The sequence below is a fragment of the Syngnathus acus genome, chromosome 6 (genome assembly GCF_901709675.1).
Source record: "Syngnathus acus chromosome 6, fSynAcu1.2, whole genome shotgun sequence".
Lineage (NCBI taxonomy): Eukaryota > Metazoa > Chordata > Actinopteri > Syngnathiformes > Syngnathidae > Syngnathus > Syngnathus acus.
Genome location: NC_051092.1, coordinates 17,216,617 through 17,231,415, shown reverse-complemented (window position 1 = coordinate 17,231,415; position 14,799 = coordinate 17,216,617). Strand labels below are relative to the sequence as shown.

At 45.3% G+C, this 14,799-nt stretch overlaps 2 protein-coding genes and 1 long non-coding RNA gene across 3 annotated transcripts in view; 1 reads left to right on the top strand and 2 right to left on the bottom strand.

Annotated features, from left to right (window-relative positions):
- The window catches only part of LOC119124049, a 793,622-nt gene that overhangs the window by 382,628 nt on the left and 396,195 nt on the right, over window positions 1-14,799 (bottom strand). The window lies entirely within an intron of this gene.
- The window catches only part of LOC119124129, a 288,366-nt gene that overhangs the window by 137,584 nt on the left and 135,983 nt on the right, over window positions 1-14,799 (top strand). The gene's annotated exons all lie outside the window — the stretch shown is intronic.
- The window catches only part of coq9 (coenzyme Q9 homolog (S. cerevisiae)), a 42,619-nt gene that overhangs the window by 18,921 nt on the left and 8,899 nt on the right, over window positions 1-14,799 (bottom strand). Inside the window, exons 4-6 of the mRNA XM_037253705.1 lie at window positions 14,385-14,527; window positions 14,168-14,252; window positions 13,951-14,055 (exon numbers count right to left, since the gene is read on the bottom strand). Of these exons, the coding sequence (XP_037109600.1) occupies window positions 13,951-14,055; window positions 14,168-14,252; window positions 14,385-14,527 (333 nt within the window). The remainder of the gene's footprint in view (window positions 1-13,950; window positions 14,056-14,167; window positions 14,253-14,384; window positions 14,528-14,799) is intronic.

Below are 14,799 nucleotides of genomic sequence, written 5' to 3'. Positions count from 1 at the left end.
CGTGGAGATGACAGTGGACTTCAGGAGAGACCCTTCACCACTTCGACCCCTCACTATCCTCAGTAATGCTATTCTCTCCACAGACACCTTCAAGTTCTTGGGATCCACAGTCTCTCGGGACCTGAAATGGACCGGCCACATACACTCTGTCCGGAAGAAGGCCCACCAGAGGCTTTACTTTCTGAGACAGCTCAGGAAGTTCAACCTGCCACAGGAGCTGCTGAAGACCTTCTATACTGCCATCATCCAGTCTATCCTCTGCACCTCCATCACTGTCTGGTTTGGATCGGCCACCATACAAGCCAAACACAGACTGCAACGGACAATCGGGACTGCAGAAAAGATAATCGGGACCAACCTCCCATCTTCCCAAGACTTGTACCTGTCCAGACCAGGAATCATCCAAGTAACATCTCTATAGACCAGTGGTGTCCAAACCTTTTGCAAGGAGGGCCAGATTTGTTACAGTGAAGTTTTTTCGGACATTTTTTAACTACAAAAATTTCATGCAAATACACACTGTTATAAAACAATTTTCATTGTAACAATTGTCTTTATTTTTCAAATGACAAAATACCAAATATAGTAAGCCACTCAGGTAGATGTGAACAACTCCAAAAACACAAATTCTGCCTTTCATTCATATCTGAATACTCAGATAACATTGAACAAACTTTATGAAATACCTTAAATTTACATGAGTTTAAATTTATTTTTGCCTCATGAACATTTTAAAAAGGAGTTATAAGTAATGCAAAGTTTTTAATGCAACGGGGGGGTGGGCGATTAATAGAGAACACTTTTTGTCCGATCGCCAAGGGGCACTGAAATGGGCGATAATATGTACATTTTCCTTATGTAGTATGCAATACCTGCATCTCACTGGTGTTCTTAACACTAAAACAGCGGCTGTTTTGATCTACCTCTAACAGCGGGGTGTGTCAATTGACGCTCCGTCGATGCGACACGTTGCCGTCGCACACATGTTGCGCACGTCATGTTATCGCGATCGTCTTGTTTGAGCGCACGCCCCGATAACGTAATCGTGTGAGGATATTGTAGTGGAGTGACGAGTGTAATTGTATCATAGTTTATGGAGAAAAACAATTTAAAAGGGACATTCAACATGCTGTCAACAGTCATATTTAAACTTGAGCAATGAGGTCGGCACGCGGTCGCGGAGGAAAACGTAAGTTTTGGGGGTAATTTTTAGCAGCATGGGCGTTAATTAGAGGTATCAATGTTTTTTATTTATGTCATCGCTAACACACACTGGGCGATTATTAGAATATGGGCGATAATTAGAATAAATACGGTACTCTTAAATAGCATGCCTTGGGCGTTATTTAGGACTTAGCCCAAGGGTGGGCAAACTTTTTGACTTGCGGGCCGAATTGGGTTCTAAATTTTGACTGGGGGGGCCGATCCAGGAGTAGATGGATGTAGTGTTTGTGTGAAGTAATATACAGTGCCTTGCGAAAGTATTTGGCCCCCTTGAACCTTTCAACATTTCGCGACATTTCAGGCTTCAAACATAAAGATATAAAAGTTACATTTTTTGTCAAGAATCAACAAGTGGGACACAATCGTGAAGTGGAACAAAATTTATTGGATAATTTAAACTTTTTTAACAAATAAAAAACTGAAAAGTGGGGCGTGCAATATTATTCGGCCCCCTTGCGCTAATACTTTGTAGTGCCACCTTTTGCTGCAATTACAGCTGCAAGTCGCTTGGGGTATGTCTCTATCAGTTTTGCACATCGAGAGACTGGAATTCTTGCCCATTCTTCCTTGCAAAACAGCTCGAGCTCAGTGAGGTTGGATGGAGAGCGTTTGTGAACAGCAGTCTTCAGCTCTTTCCACAGATTCTCGATTGGATTCAGGTCTGGACTTTGACTTGGCCAACACCTGGATACGTCTATTTGTGAACCATTCCATTGTATATTTGGCTTTATGTTTTGGATCATTGTCCTGTTGGAAGATAAATCTCCGTCCCAGTCTCAGGTCTTTTGCAGACTCCAATAGGTTTTCTTCCAGAATGGTCCTGTATTTGGCTCCATCCATCTTCCCATCAATTTTAGCCATCTTCCCTGTCCCTGCTGAAGAAAAGCAGGCCCAAACCATGATGCTGCCACCACCATGTTTGACAGTGGGGATGGTGTGTTCAGGGTGATGAGCTGTTGCTTTTACACCAAACATATCGTTTTGCATTGCGGCCAAAAAGTTCGATTTTGGTTTCATCTGACCAGAGCACCACATTAATAGTATAAATGACATACAGAAAATTTTGTATAAATATTGAAAATATAAATATTATATTACATAAATATAGTATATATACATAATATTATACGTGTGTGCGTGTAACATGTTAACAAGAAGTACTGGGCAGGCTAACGAGTTGGTGGAAAGATGCTAATTCACGATCGTATTGACACGCGAAAACGGACTGCGAAAGGAATTTAAACAAACATTTGGAGCAATACTACATTGTCCTAAAGGTTAGACACATGTAATCGTTCAGTGAAATTTGCTGACGACACGACTCTGATGGGTCTCGTCACCAAGGTGACGAGACTCAATACAGGTCGGAGGTCGACCTTCTGACCACATGGTGCAGGGACAACAACCCTTCTTCCACATGTTTGGTGTGTCTCCCAGGTGGCTTGTGGCAAACTGTAAACGAGACTTTTTATGGATATCTTTGAGAAATGGCTTTCTTCTTGCCACTCTTCCAAAAAGGGCAGATTTGTGCAGTGCATGACTGATTGTTGTCCTATGGACAGACTCTCCCACCTCAGCTGTAGTTATCTGCAGTTCATCCAGAGTGATCCTGGGCCTCTTGGCTGCATCTCTGATCAGTCTTCTCCTTGTTTGAGATGAAAGTTTGGAGGGACGGCCGGGTCTTGGTCGATTTGCAGTGGTCTGATACTCCTTCCATTTCAATATAATTGCTTGCACAGTGCTCCTTGGGATGTTTAAAGCTTGGGAAATCCTTTTGTATCCAAATCCGGCTTTAAACTTCTCCATAACAGTATCTCGGACCTGCCTGGTGTGTTCCTTTGTCTTCATGGTTCTCTCTGCGCTTTAAACAGAACCCTGAGACTATCAAAGAGCAGGTGCATTTATACGGAGACTTGATTACACACAGGTGCATTCTATTTATCATCATCAGTCATTTAGGACAACATTGGATCATTCAAAGATCCTCACTGAACTTCTGGAGTGAGTTTGCTGCACTGAAAGTAAAGGGGCCGAATAATATTGCACGCCCCACTTTTCAGTTTTTTATTTGTTAAAAAAGTTTAAATTATCCAATAAATTTCGTTCCACTTCACGATTGTGTCCCACTTGTTGATTCTTGACAAAAAATTTAAATTTTATATCTTTATGTTTGAAGCCTGAAATGTGGCGAAATGTTGAAAGGTTCAAGGGGGCCGAATACTTTCGCAAGGCATTGTATATATATATATACCGTTTTTTTCCGTGTATAATACGCAAAATTTAACTAATTTATTGTCCTAAAATCTGGGGTGTGCATTATACATGGGTACAATTTTTTTTTAATTTTTTTTAATTTTATGTATTGTTCTCTTCTTGTCATGTTGTGAAAGAATGTGGGTTGAATAAATACCGAAAGAACAATAGTGTGTTTGTACTGTGCTCTGGTCATTTCGTCAAAGAAGGGATAATAGTCCTCTTCTCTTCTTGACTGACAATGAATGTGATAGTTTAATACAATCAGCAAATAACAAAATGCGTATTACAGGTAATATTTTATTTCACAACACTTTGCCTTGTTCCTTTCGTCTCTGCTGTTCACTTCAAACACGCTCCATACGAACGCAATGCTCTCGTATCAGACGCTTGCTCGATCACCTGCTCGTTTGCTGTCACAATGTACCCTACACAAATCCGAAACATTTGTTGCGGCTCCGAGTCACGACGAGGGGCAAGTTTTGGTTTCCAAGGGTGTTTTTATTCCTCTTCAACGTCTCTCCCATACAGAGCCGCCTTTTTCACATGTCCGCACGTCACTTTCCTCTCTTTTCATCTGATCGCGGTGGTGCCTTTACGGGCAGTCGGAGAAATCAATGCCAACAAAAAAAAATACATCCAGCCTAGTTAAGACCATACCAAAGACTATAAAAATGGGACCCATTGCCTCCCTGCGTGTGTGACGATCATTGGGACTTTAAAAAAAAAAAAAAATTAAAAAAATTAAAAAAAAAAAAAAAAAAAAAAAAAAAATTGGGTGCGTATTATACATGGGTACAGGCTTTTTTCCAGCATCAACATGCCATTGTTAGGGTGCGTATTATACATGGGGGCGTATTATACACGGAAAAAAACGGTATATATATATCATCGTGGAAAAAAAAGTCCTACTCCCATTCCCTATGAAAGTGATACTTCTTACTATGGCCAGCTGCCCCATTCATTTTTATACCCTTTCTTAAGTTTAAGAGAATAAACAGGGTTCTGACAATTGGAGGGAACTCGCGAGCTAGCGTGTTTGTGTTGTGTTGTTAGCGCCGTTGTTTGTACACGCGTCAAGTGCGAAAAAAATTAAAAACATTTTAATATCACGCGATCGACCAATAGTGGCCCAACACACTTAGTCAGTAAAATTCATAATTGACGACACATCGTTTGATGCGATGGTCCAATCCTTGATGGTGTGTTATTGTCAAATATTGTTTGTTTTTTAATCTCCATCGCAAACCAGATATCATACGGAGGCCGCCATTACAGATGCGCAGAACGGATGCGCAAGACACGTCAGCTATATAAAGAGCGAGACTTCAGTTCTCTACCTAAATGCGTATTACAGGTAATATTTTATTTCACAACACTTTGCCTTGTTCCTTTCCTCTCTGCTGTTCACTTCAAACACGCTCCATACGAACACAATGCTCTCGTATCAGACGCTTGCTCGATCACCTGCTCGTTTGCTGTCACAATGTACCCTACACAAATCCGAAACATTTCTCCACTATCGAGTTTGCTAGCGCATGCGCAGTGATACTGACCGGCAGAATAACATCCGGTTGTTCCCAAAGATGATCTTTTTTCTGAAATAATTTTACGTTTACGGACTTAAGTAAGAGTCAACATTTGGGTGCGTATTATACATGGGTACAGGCTTTTTTCCAGCATTGACATGCCATTTTTAGGGTGCGTATTATACATGAAAAAAACGGTATTCAGGTTTGGCGGGCTGGATTAAAAGGCCCCGTGGGCCGGATGTGGCCCACGGGCCGTAGTTTGCCCATGCTGACTTAGCCAATTAAACCTCCCAAATTGTATCTACTGGTTTGTATGAAAAATGGTTGAAATAAGATTTTTGAATGCAGGCTGATGTCACCATTTGCTTAATCCTTTGATTGCCTCGAAGGGTGGGGGGGTTATAGTATATTTCTATTTACCACTAAGAATATATCTATACATGCCTAGTAACAATAAGGCTACACAAAACCCTATATGAAATATGAATCAGGTTGCATAAGGCTAAAAAGTCCGTGTGGCACATTAAGTGGGTTGCACAAAACTAAAATTTGAGCAGGAAGAGTGATTGCACACCTCCTGAAAAGGGAAAGTGGATTGCACTTCTCCTGAAAAGGAAAGTGGACTCCTGAAGAGGAATGTGGACATCTGGACAAGATCTAGAATGAGCAAGGATATATAAATTGGGGAGCTCGGAAAGGGCGCAGGACACAAAGCATTATAGGGGGAGAGATGCTTCGAGTCGCCTCAGCAAGTATTGGGAAGAATAAAAACTCTTTCCAAGCAAAGAAGTTTTTTTTTTCCACTTTTCCATTCTCAAGTCGGATGTGCTCGGCAACCAATCTGGAAGGAAGCTGAGACGGGCTCAGGCAATAGAAGAAATTCACTGCAGCATGTTTGGGGTAGAATGAAAGGAAGAAAAAAAATATCTTGATGATCTCTGGGAGGCATGTAAGACTACATTTCTTGCTATTCCTGATGACTTCGTCAATAAATTGCATAAATCATTGTCTAACCACATAGATGCAATCCTTCAAGCTCATGAGTCACACAAAATATCAAATATGGCTCTAATTGCACAACAACTTCATTCACCAATGTTATGAAATGTAGTTTTGTATTTGAAGTTGATTATTTGTTTGATTAGGGAGCACTGTTTAGCACGTCCACCTCACAGTTAGGAGGGTGCGGGTTCGATTCCACCTCCGGCCCTCCCTGTGTGGAGTTTGCATGTTCTCCCCGTGCCCACGTGGGTTTTCTCAAGGCACTCTGGTTTCCTCCCACATCCCAAAAACATGCTTGGTAGGCCGATTGAGCACTCCAAATTGCCCCTAGGTGTGAGTGCGGGTTCGGATGATTGTTCGTCTCTGTGTGCCCTGCGATTGGCTGGCAACCGGTTCTGGGTGTCCCCCGCCTACTGCCCGATGACTGCTGGGATAGGCTCCAGCACGCCCGCGACCCCCGTGGGGACAAGCGGTATAGAAAATGGATGGATGGATGGGTATTTGTTTGATTTTCACATTACTTTCTGTGGGCGACAAAACTTTTGTCTTGCCAAAATCCGACCTTTCTGTGTGATCAATATTTGTGGAGTGAAACTAAATTATTTTCATATATTACACCTCATTCTGGGGAGTTTCCTATGAGTCATTCCTATGAGTAATTTCTAAAACCAATGGATGTATCACCTCTCCGCTCCTCCGTGGCGCTGATCCCCACGCGGAGTGGAGCTTATCTGTTGGAATAATTGTTTTTGCAGAAGCGCTGGTCAGCCTGAACCGGAGGCCTCATATGTTCGCTCAAGCAAACATATCTGTCTAGCTCTGGGGAGTTCTTAGACTCCCTTCCTTTTCTTATCTGTGAGAGGCCCTCACTAGTTATGAACAGAACACCTTTGTTCTTTGTTTAGTTCAAGAGAAGTTCTTTCTCTTTTATACCTTGTAGTTTCTATTCATAAATTGTATGATGGTCGTCATATGATGGCGCCGCGGATGGCAGCCACGGTGAGTCGCTCTCTGTTTCTTTGTCTTATTTTGTGTGTTTTCTGTGTCCTCTGCTGTCCATCCCGGATCACTTTTAATAGAGAAGCGCTGTTAAACATCGGACAGTCTTCTTCTGGTATTTTCTCTCCTGTTCTCTCTGATTCAGACTGTTTGTCGGAGATTCTAGCCGGAGCGGCGGTGCTATACAAGCTAGCGCGACGACGGCGGCGCGGAAAACGAGCCGGAGCCCTCGTAAAGCTGAGGCAGAGAGGGTTCCGTTCTGCCCTACCGTCAATTCATCTGGCGAATGTCCGCTCCCTGGCGAACAAGATGGACGAACTGCTGCTCCTCACTTCAAGGAACACGGACTTCAGCAGATCCGCCGCGCTGTGCTTTGTTGAAACGTGGCTCAGCGAACGAACCCCCCACCACGCCGTGGAGTTAGCGGGGTTTCGGCTAACGCGTGCAGATCGCAGCGCGGAGCTCTCCGGAAAATCAAAGGGAGGTGGTCTCTGTTTCTACATTAATGAACGTTGGTGTACTGATGTCACGGTGTTGAAAGAGTTTTGCAGCCCTCTCCTAGAAACACTTTTCATAAACTGCCGGCCGTTGTATTCACCACGGGAGTTCTCCTCGATCGTCATGGCGGCTGTTTACATTCCACCACACGCACGTGCGAGTGAAGCCATGGCTTCCTGGCTGACCAGGTAACAGACATGGAGAAACTTCTACCAAATTCACTAATCATTGTTCTGGGTGATCTTAACAGGGCGAACCTCGCACACGAACTCCCCAGATACAGACAGCACGTAACGTGTCCCACCAGAGGGGCACAGACTCTGGACCACTGCTACACCGTGATTAAGGATGCATACCACTCTGCGGCTCGTGCAGCTTTAGGACTCTCGGACCACTGTCTAGTTCATCTGATCCCGGCCTACAGGCAGAAACTAAGAACTTCTAAGCCTGTGGTGAGGACTGTGAGCAAGTGGACAGTGGAGTCAAGGCAGGACCTCCAAGCCTGCTTTGACTGCACCGATTGGGGAGTTTTCGAAGCTGCAACTTCAGACCTGCATGAACTCACTGACAGTGTCCCATCATACATCAGTTTTTGTGAGTATCTGTGTGTGCAGACTAAGACCTTCTGCACGTACAACAACGACAAACCTTGGTTTACACCGAACCTCAGGAGGCTGTGCAAAGTCAAGGAGGAGGCCTACAGGAGCGGCGACCGCGACCTGTTCAAGCAGACCAGAAACACACTGAACCGAGAGGTCAGGAAAGCCAGGAGGTGTTACAGGGAGAACCTGAAGAGACACCTCTCTGCCAATCCTGATCCCTCAACAGTGTGGAAAGGTCTGCAGAGCATCACGGGCTTCAAGAAACGAACCCCCCGTCCTGTGGAGAGCCCAAGGCTTGCTACCCAGCTAAACACTACTGCAGGTTTGATCGGTCCTCCCACACAACGGGACTTCCTGCAGCACAATCTACATACTCACCTCTCCCCACAACTGCTCTGTCCACACCTCTATCAACGTTGTCACCCACTCTCTCTCTTGCAGAGGCCGCGCCCGCACTCGAGATCCGCGAGGAGGAAGTGCGCCAGATGTTCCGGAGACAAAAGACCAGGAAGGCACCGGGCCCAGACGGCGTGTCACCTTCCTGCTTGAAAGTCTGCGCTGAGCAGCTGGCGCCCACCTTTGCACGGATCTTCAACCGTTCTCTGGAGCTGTGTGAGGTGCCCTCGTGCTTCAAGAGCTCTACCATCGTTCCAGTGGCCAAGAAGCCCGCCATCACAGGTTTGAATGACTACAGACCTGTCGCACTGACATCTGTGGTCATGAAATCTTTCGAGAGGTTAGTGCTGAACCACCTGAAGGATGTCACGGGCCCCCTGCTTGACCCCCTCCAGTTTGCCTACCGGGCAAACAGGTGAGTGGATGATGCGGTCAACATGGGACTGCACTACATCCTGCACCACCTGGACACCCCAGGAACGTACGCCAGGATCCTGTTCGTGGACTTCAGCTCGGCGTTCAACACCATCGCTCCTGACATCCTCCAACAGAAGCTCATCCAGCTTGCGGTGCCTGCCTCCACCTGTCAGTGGATCACCAGCTTCCTGACCAACAGGAGACAGCGTGTGAGGCTGGGGGGCATCACATCTGACACCCGGACCACCAATACTGGAGCCCCTCAGGGGTGCGTCCTCTCCCCACTGCTCTTCTCTCTCTACACCAATGATTTCTCCTCAGGTGACTCTCCTGTGAAGCTCCTGAAGTATGCAGACGACACCACTCTCATCGGACTGATCCAGGATGGTGATGAGACTGCGTACAGACAAGAGGTGGAGCGGCTGGTCCACTGGTGCAGCCAAAACCACCTGGAGCTGAACCCGCTCAAGACCGTGGAGATGACAGTGGACTTCAGGCGAGACCCTTCACCACTTTTACCCCTCACTATCCGCAGTAATACTATTCTCTCCACAGACACCTTCAAGTTCCTGGGAACCACAATCTCTCGGGACCTGAAATGGACCGGCCACATAGACTCTGTCCGGAAGAAGGCCCAGCAGAGGCTGTACTTCCTGAGACAGCTCAAGAAGTTCAACCTGCCGCGAGAGCTTCTGAAGACCTTCTACACTGCCATCATCCAGTCTGTCCTCTGCACCTCCATCACTGTCTGGTTTGGATCAGCCTCCAAACAAGACAAGCACAGACTGCAACGGACAATCAGGACTGCAGAAAAGATCATTGGAATCAACCTCCCATCTATCCAAGACTTGTACCTGTCCAGGACCAGGAAACGTGCAACGAACATCTCTACAGACCCTTCTCACCCAGGTTGCAGTCTGTTTGAACTACTCCTCTCCGGACGGCGTTATAGAGCTCGGTACGCCAAAACCAGCAGACACAGAGACAGCTTCTTCCCCCAGGCTGTTGCTCTGATGAACTCAAACCACTCTTAGAGTCTCAGAGTCATTACTGTGCAATAACATCCTGCTCTTCACACCTTTTTTGAATTTGTCTACACTGTTTTTGCCATTTTTCACATGTCCTGAGTGTTGTTAGTCACCTAAATGTTGAACAGAGGGTGTGTTTTACCGAAGTCAAATTCCTTGTTTGGCACGCTCAAACATGGCGAATAAAAAACTCTTGAATCTCTTGAATCTTTCACCTCCGTGGATGGAATTCGGGGGCCGGCGCTCGGCCAGGTGGCTGTCCGGGGACGGTGGATGGGGCTCGGACATGGCTTTTACGCACGCCCGGTCCTATTCTATGGCGCTCTCTTCCACCTCCATGGCTGGACGTACCACCTCCGGGGATGGAAGTCGACGCCGCCACACGCCTGGAAGTCGACGCGGGTGCTTGGGGCCGTGTGGCGGTGAACTATTTATGTTATAATTATTTGATATATTTTATTTTGTGTAGCAATTTGTATATTCAAGATTCAAGATCGTTACAGTTCAGTAGTTGTTTGCTCGTTGAACTCTTGTTTTGTTAAATAAAGAGCTGTTTACCAAACCCACGTCTTTCCTTGTGCTTTGTTAACGCTACAATATAGTTATATACTAGATCTGTGGAATAACGACGAGGGTGACGTCAGGGCGCACGTTGTTGACAAAGGACGAGGAATTTGATCGATGGATTTAATGATTTGGAGTGACAGAGTTTGATAATGTTATTCCTTATATACCGTAATTTTCAGACTATAAGTCGCTCCGGAGTACAAGTCGCATCAGCCATAAAATGCCCAGAAAAGTGAAAAAAAACATATATAAGTCGCTCCGGAGTATAAGTCGCATTTTGGGGGGAAATTTATTCGACAAAATCCAACACCAAGAACAGTCATGAACGAGCAACAACAGGCTAAACGATAGGTATGCTAACGTGACATAAACACAAATGAAGAGCTGAGAACGGCCCTGACGTAACATTCAGAGTTATTTAAAAATAACTATTACATAAATAACACGTTTATAAAACCATCTGTGTCACTCTAATTCATTAAATCCATCGATCGTCCTTTGTCAACAATGTGTGCGCGCCGCTGACAGCGCTTGCACTTCAAAATATTCCACAGGCCCATATAACGATATATAAATTAGAAATCAAATAACTATTATAAAAGCAATAATATTATCAAACCATCTGTGCACTCTAAATCATTAAATCCATCGATCAAATTCCTCGTCCTTTGTCAACAACGCCGCGCATGAGCCCTGACGTCAGCCTCGTCGTTATTCCACAGATCTAGTATATTACTATATTGTAGCCTTAACAAAGTACAAGGAAAGACGTGGGTTTGGTAAACGGCTCTTTATTTAACAAAACAAACTTCCAGGTGTGTGGCGGCGTGGACTTCCAGCCACGGAAGTGGAAGAGAGATCCATAGAATAGGACCGGGCGTGCGTAAAAGCCATGACCGAGCCCCATCCACCGTCCCCGGACAGCCACCCGGCCGAGCGCCGGCCCTCGACTTCCATCCACGGAGGTGAAAGAGAGCTCCCTAGAGTAGGACCAGGCGTGCGTAAAAGCCATGTCCGAGCCCCATCCACCGTCCCTGGACAGCCACCCGGCCGAGCGCCGGCCCCCGACTTCAATCCACGGAGGTGAAAGAGAGCTCCTTAGAGTAGGACCGGGCATGGGTAAAAGCCATAATAGTTTTTCAAACCTTCTGTGTCACTCCAAATCCTTAAATCCTTCAAACTCTTCGTCCGCCGTGTCACTTAGAAACAAAGCCGCTAATGATGCCGGTAGTACGTGGGGCCCTTCGTCATCTTCGTCATCCCGTGATCAATCTTTGTCCTTTATTTAAACAACCGCCGCGCCACGCTGCGTCGCGCTGCTGACGTCACTTGAAATTAAAATTACAGTAATCCCTTGCTACATCGCGGTTTCACTTTTTTTTTTTTTTGGGAAAAGTTTTGAAAAAAAACATATATAAGTCGCTCCCTTATTATAAGTCTTCCCCCCACCCAAACTATGAAAAAAAACGTGATTTATAGTCCAAAAATTACGGTAATAGTTATTTGAGATATAATTTACATATTGTTATATGGGCCTGTGGAATATTTTGAAGTGCAAGCGCCGTCAGCGGCGTGCACCCGGCCGACATTGTTGACATAAAGGACGATTGATCGATTTAATGATTTGGAGTGACAGATGGTTTGATAATATTATTGCTTATATAATAGTTATTTGATATATAATTTATATATCGTTATATGGTCCTGTGTGCCCATGATGAAGTGTGATCATTCTCACCTGCCTCTTGTTACCTGTCGTGTATTTAAGTCAAAGTCAAAGTCTGCTTTATTGTCAATTTCTTCACATGCCAAGACACACAAAGAGATCGAAATAACGTTCCCACTATCCCACGGTGACAAGACATAGTACACAATACGCATGACTGCGCTGCAACCTACAGCACCAACCGCATGGTGAAATTTGCTGACGACACGACTCTGGTGGGTCTCATCACCAAGGGCGACGAGACTCAATACAGGTTGGAGGTTGACCTTCTGACCACGTGGTGCAAGGACAACAACCTCCTGCTTAACGTCAACAAGACCAAGGAGATTGTTGTTGACTTCCGGAAGGGTCACACCCAACACCTGCCACTGACCATCGACGGTGCTGTGGTGGAGAGAGTGAGCAGTACCAGGTTCCTGGGGGTGCACATCAGTGAGGATCTCTCCTGGTCCACCAACACCGCATCACTGGCAAAGAAGGCCCAGCGCCGCCTGTACTTCCTGCGGAAACTCAGGCGAGCGTATGCTCCTCCGGCCGTCATGACCACATTTTACCGTGGCACCATTGAGAGCGTCCTCTCCAGTTGTATTGCTGTTTGGGGTGGTAGCTGCACTGACTACAACATGAAGGCCCTCCAGCGCATAGTGAACACGGCTGGTAAGATTATTGGTGCTCCAATAATATGTATGTCGTGTACTATGTCTTGTCACCGTGGGATAGTGGAAACGTAATTTCGATTTCTTTGTGTGTCTTGGCATGTGAAGAGATTGACAATAAAGCAGACTTTGACTTTGACTTTGAATATACATACAAGTAAACAACACAAAAAAATAAAAACAAGAAGGCACAAACAATGAATAAATAAGAGTGATGAATAAATAAACAAATAACACAATAAATAAGAGGAGCAAAAATGGAGCAAGTGTGCATACAGCAGACAGTCAGAATATAGCGCAAAAGTACAGGACGCTACGCAGAAGGGGGGAGAGAGTTCAGGATCCTAACAGCCTGGAGAATGAAGCTGTTGGTGAGTCTGGTGGTGCGGGAGCGCAGGCTCCTGTACCTCTTCCCAGAGGGCAGAAGATCGAACAAAGAGTGAGCGGGGTGACTCACATCACTCACAATCGTGGTCGCCTTGCGGGTGACATGGGAGGTGTAAATGTCCTTCAGGGAGGGGAGTGGCCTTGTGGTAGAGTGTCCGCCCTGAGACTGGAAGGTTATGGGTTCAAACCCCGGCCGGGTCATACCAAAGACTATAAAAATGGAACCCATTGCCTCCCTGCTTGGCACTCAGCATTAAGGGTTGGAATTGGGGGGTTAGATCACCAAATGATTCCACGAGGTCTTATTAAGTCCTGTCTGCCCCTCACTCCCCGTCGGATCATTGTTGTTGTCGTCACGCTTCATGTCTTTTTGGTTCCTGTCGTTTTCAAGTCTGTTTCGGTTAGTCCGTCAGTCATGTTATCGTTTGGTGTCATGTCAGTCTGCCGAGTCTGTCTTTTGAGTTCCTCCAATAAACCCTGGTCCAAGCTGCACTTGTTCGCCCTGCTCCATTCCATCCGTGACAAAAACAAACGTTTTGATAAGGTGCTTCATATAACTGAAAAATATGAAACATAATTACCCAAAAGTAGTACCCAAAAACAAGGGGGAGCAAGCGGGTATATAAAGGTTTGAGAGCAATGCATAAGCTCAGACCCACTCACATCTGTAGATCTGTCTCCAGAATAGTACCAGATGTCATCCACAAGAGTAGCAAGGTGTTCCAGACTTTTTGGGATGTTGTAAGGCAGAAGAAGAATGCTCATCGCCTGAGGAGAGAGCAATAGGGTTTTTTTTTTGTATTGGTCTAAAATTCTGATTAGAAAGGTGCACTGGTCTTATGCTTATTCATGCTGCGACACGTCATCACACGCACCTTACCTGTGGCCATGTTTCTATGTAGGTGATGTGCATCCTCAGTCTAGTCTCAATAGCTTCTCTTAGAAAGTCAGTAGTCTTCTTTGGTCTGCAAGATAGTCATCAAATATATCCGCATTTTTGACCCAAAGTTATTACATTGTTATATTATTACAATACTACATTTGAACATCATTGTATATTTTTGTGTGTGCGTGTGTGTGTTGTTTCATGCACTTACTCTGCTTGGCCCAACTGGACCTGCTTCTGTTGTTCAGCTAGTGTCTCTCCCAGTTGTGAATTACACTGAGCAATGAAATGTAGGACCAGGTCTCCAGCTCCATTGTAGAACATACCAATGGAAGCAGATGAGAGGCCTAATGTCTAGTACCAATACAGACACAGACACAGGCAGTGCAGTTCAACATGATTATTTATGAATCTTGCTAAATCATTATAAGCCTAGGGATGTGTAACATAGATGGTATTGGTATGGTCCAATTTATGTCTGTACTAACAGGCATGGATTCATGCGAAATCAAACGGTGCCGTGTTTCAGTTCTGAAGAACATCTTAATACATTATGACTGTGCGGGAGTAGAAGAGTCGTCAAGTTCCCATGGCACACATAGCAGTGTATCCATGCCAGCGTAATA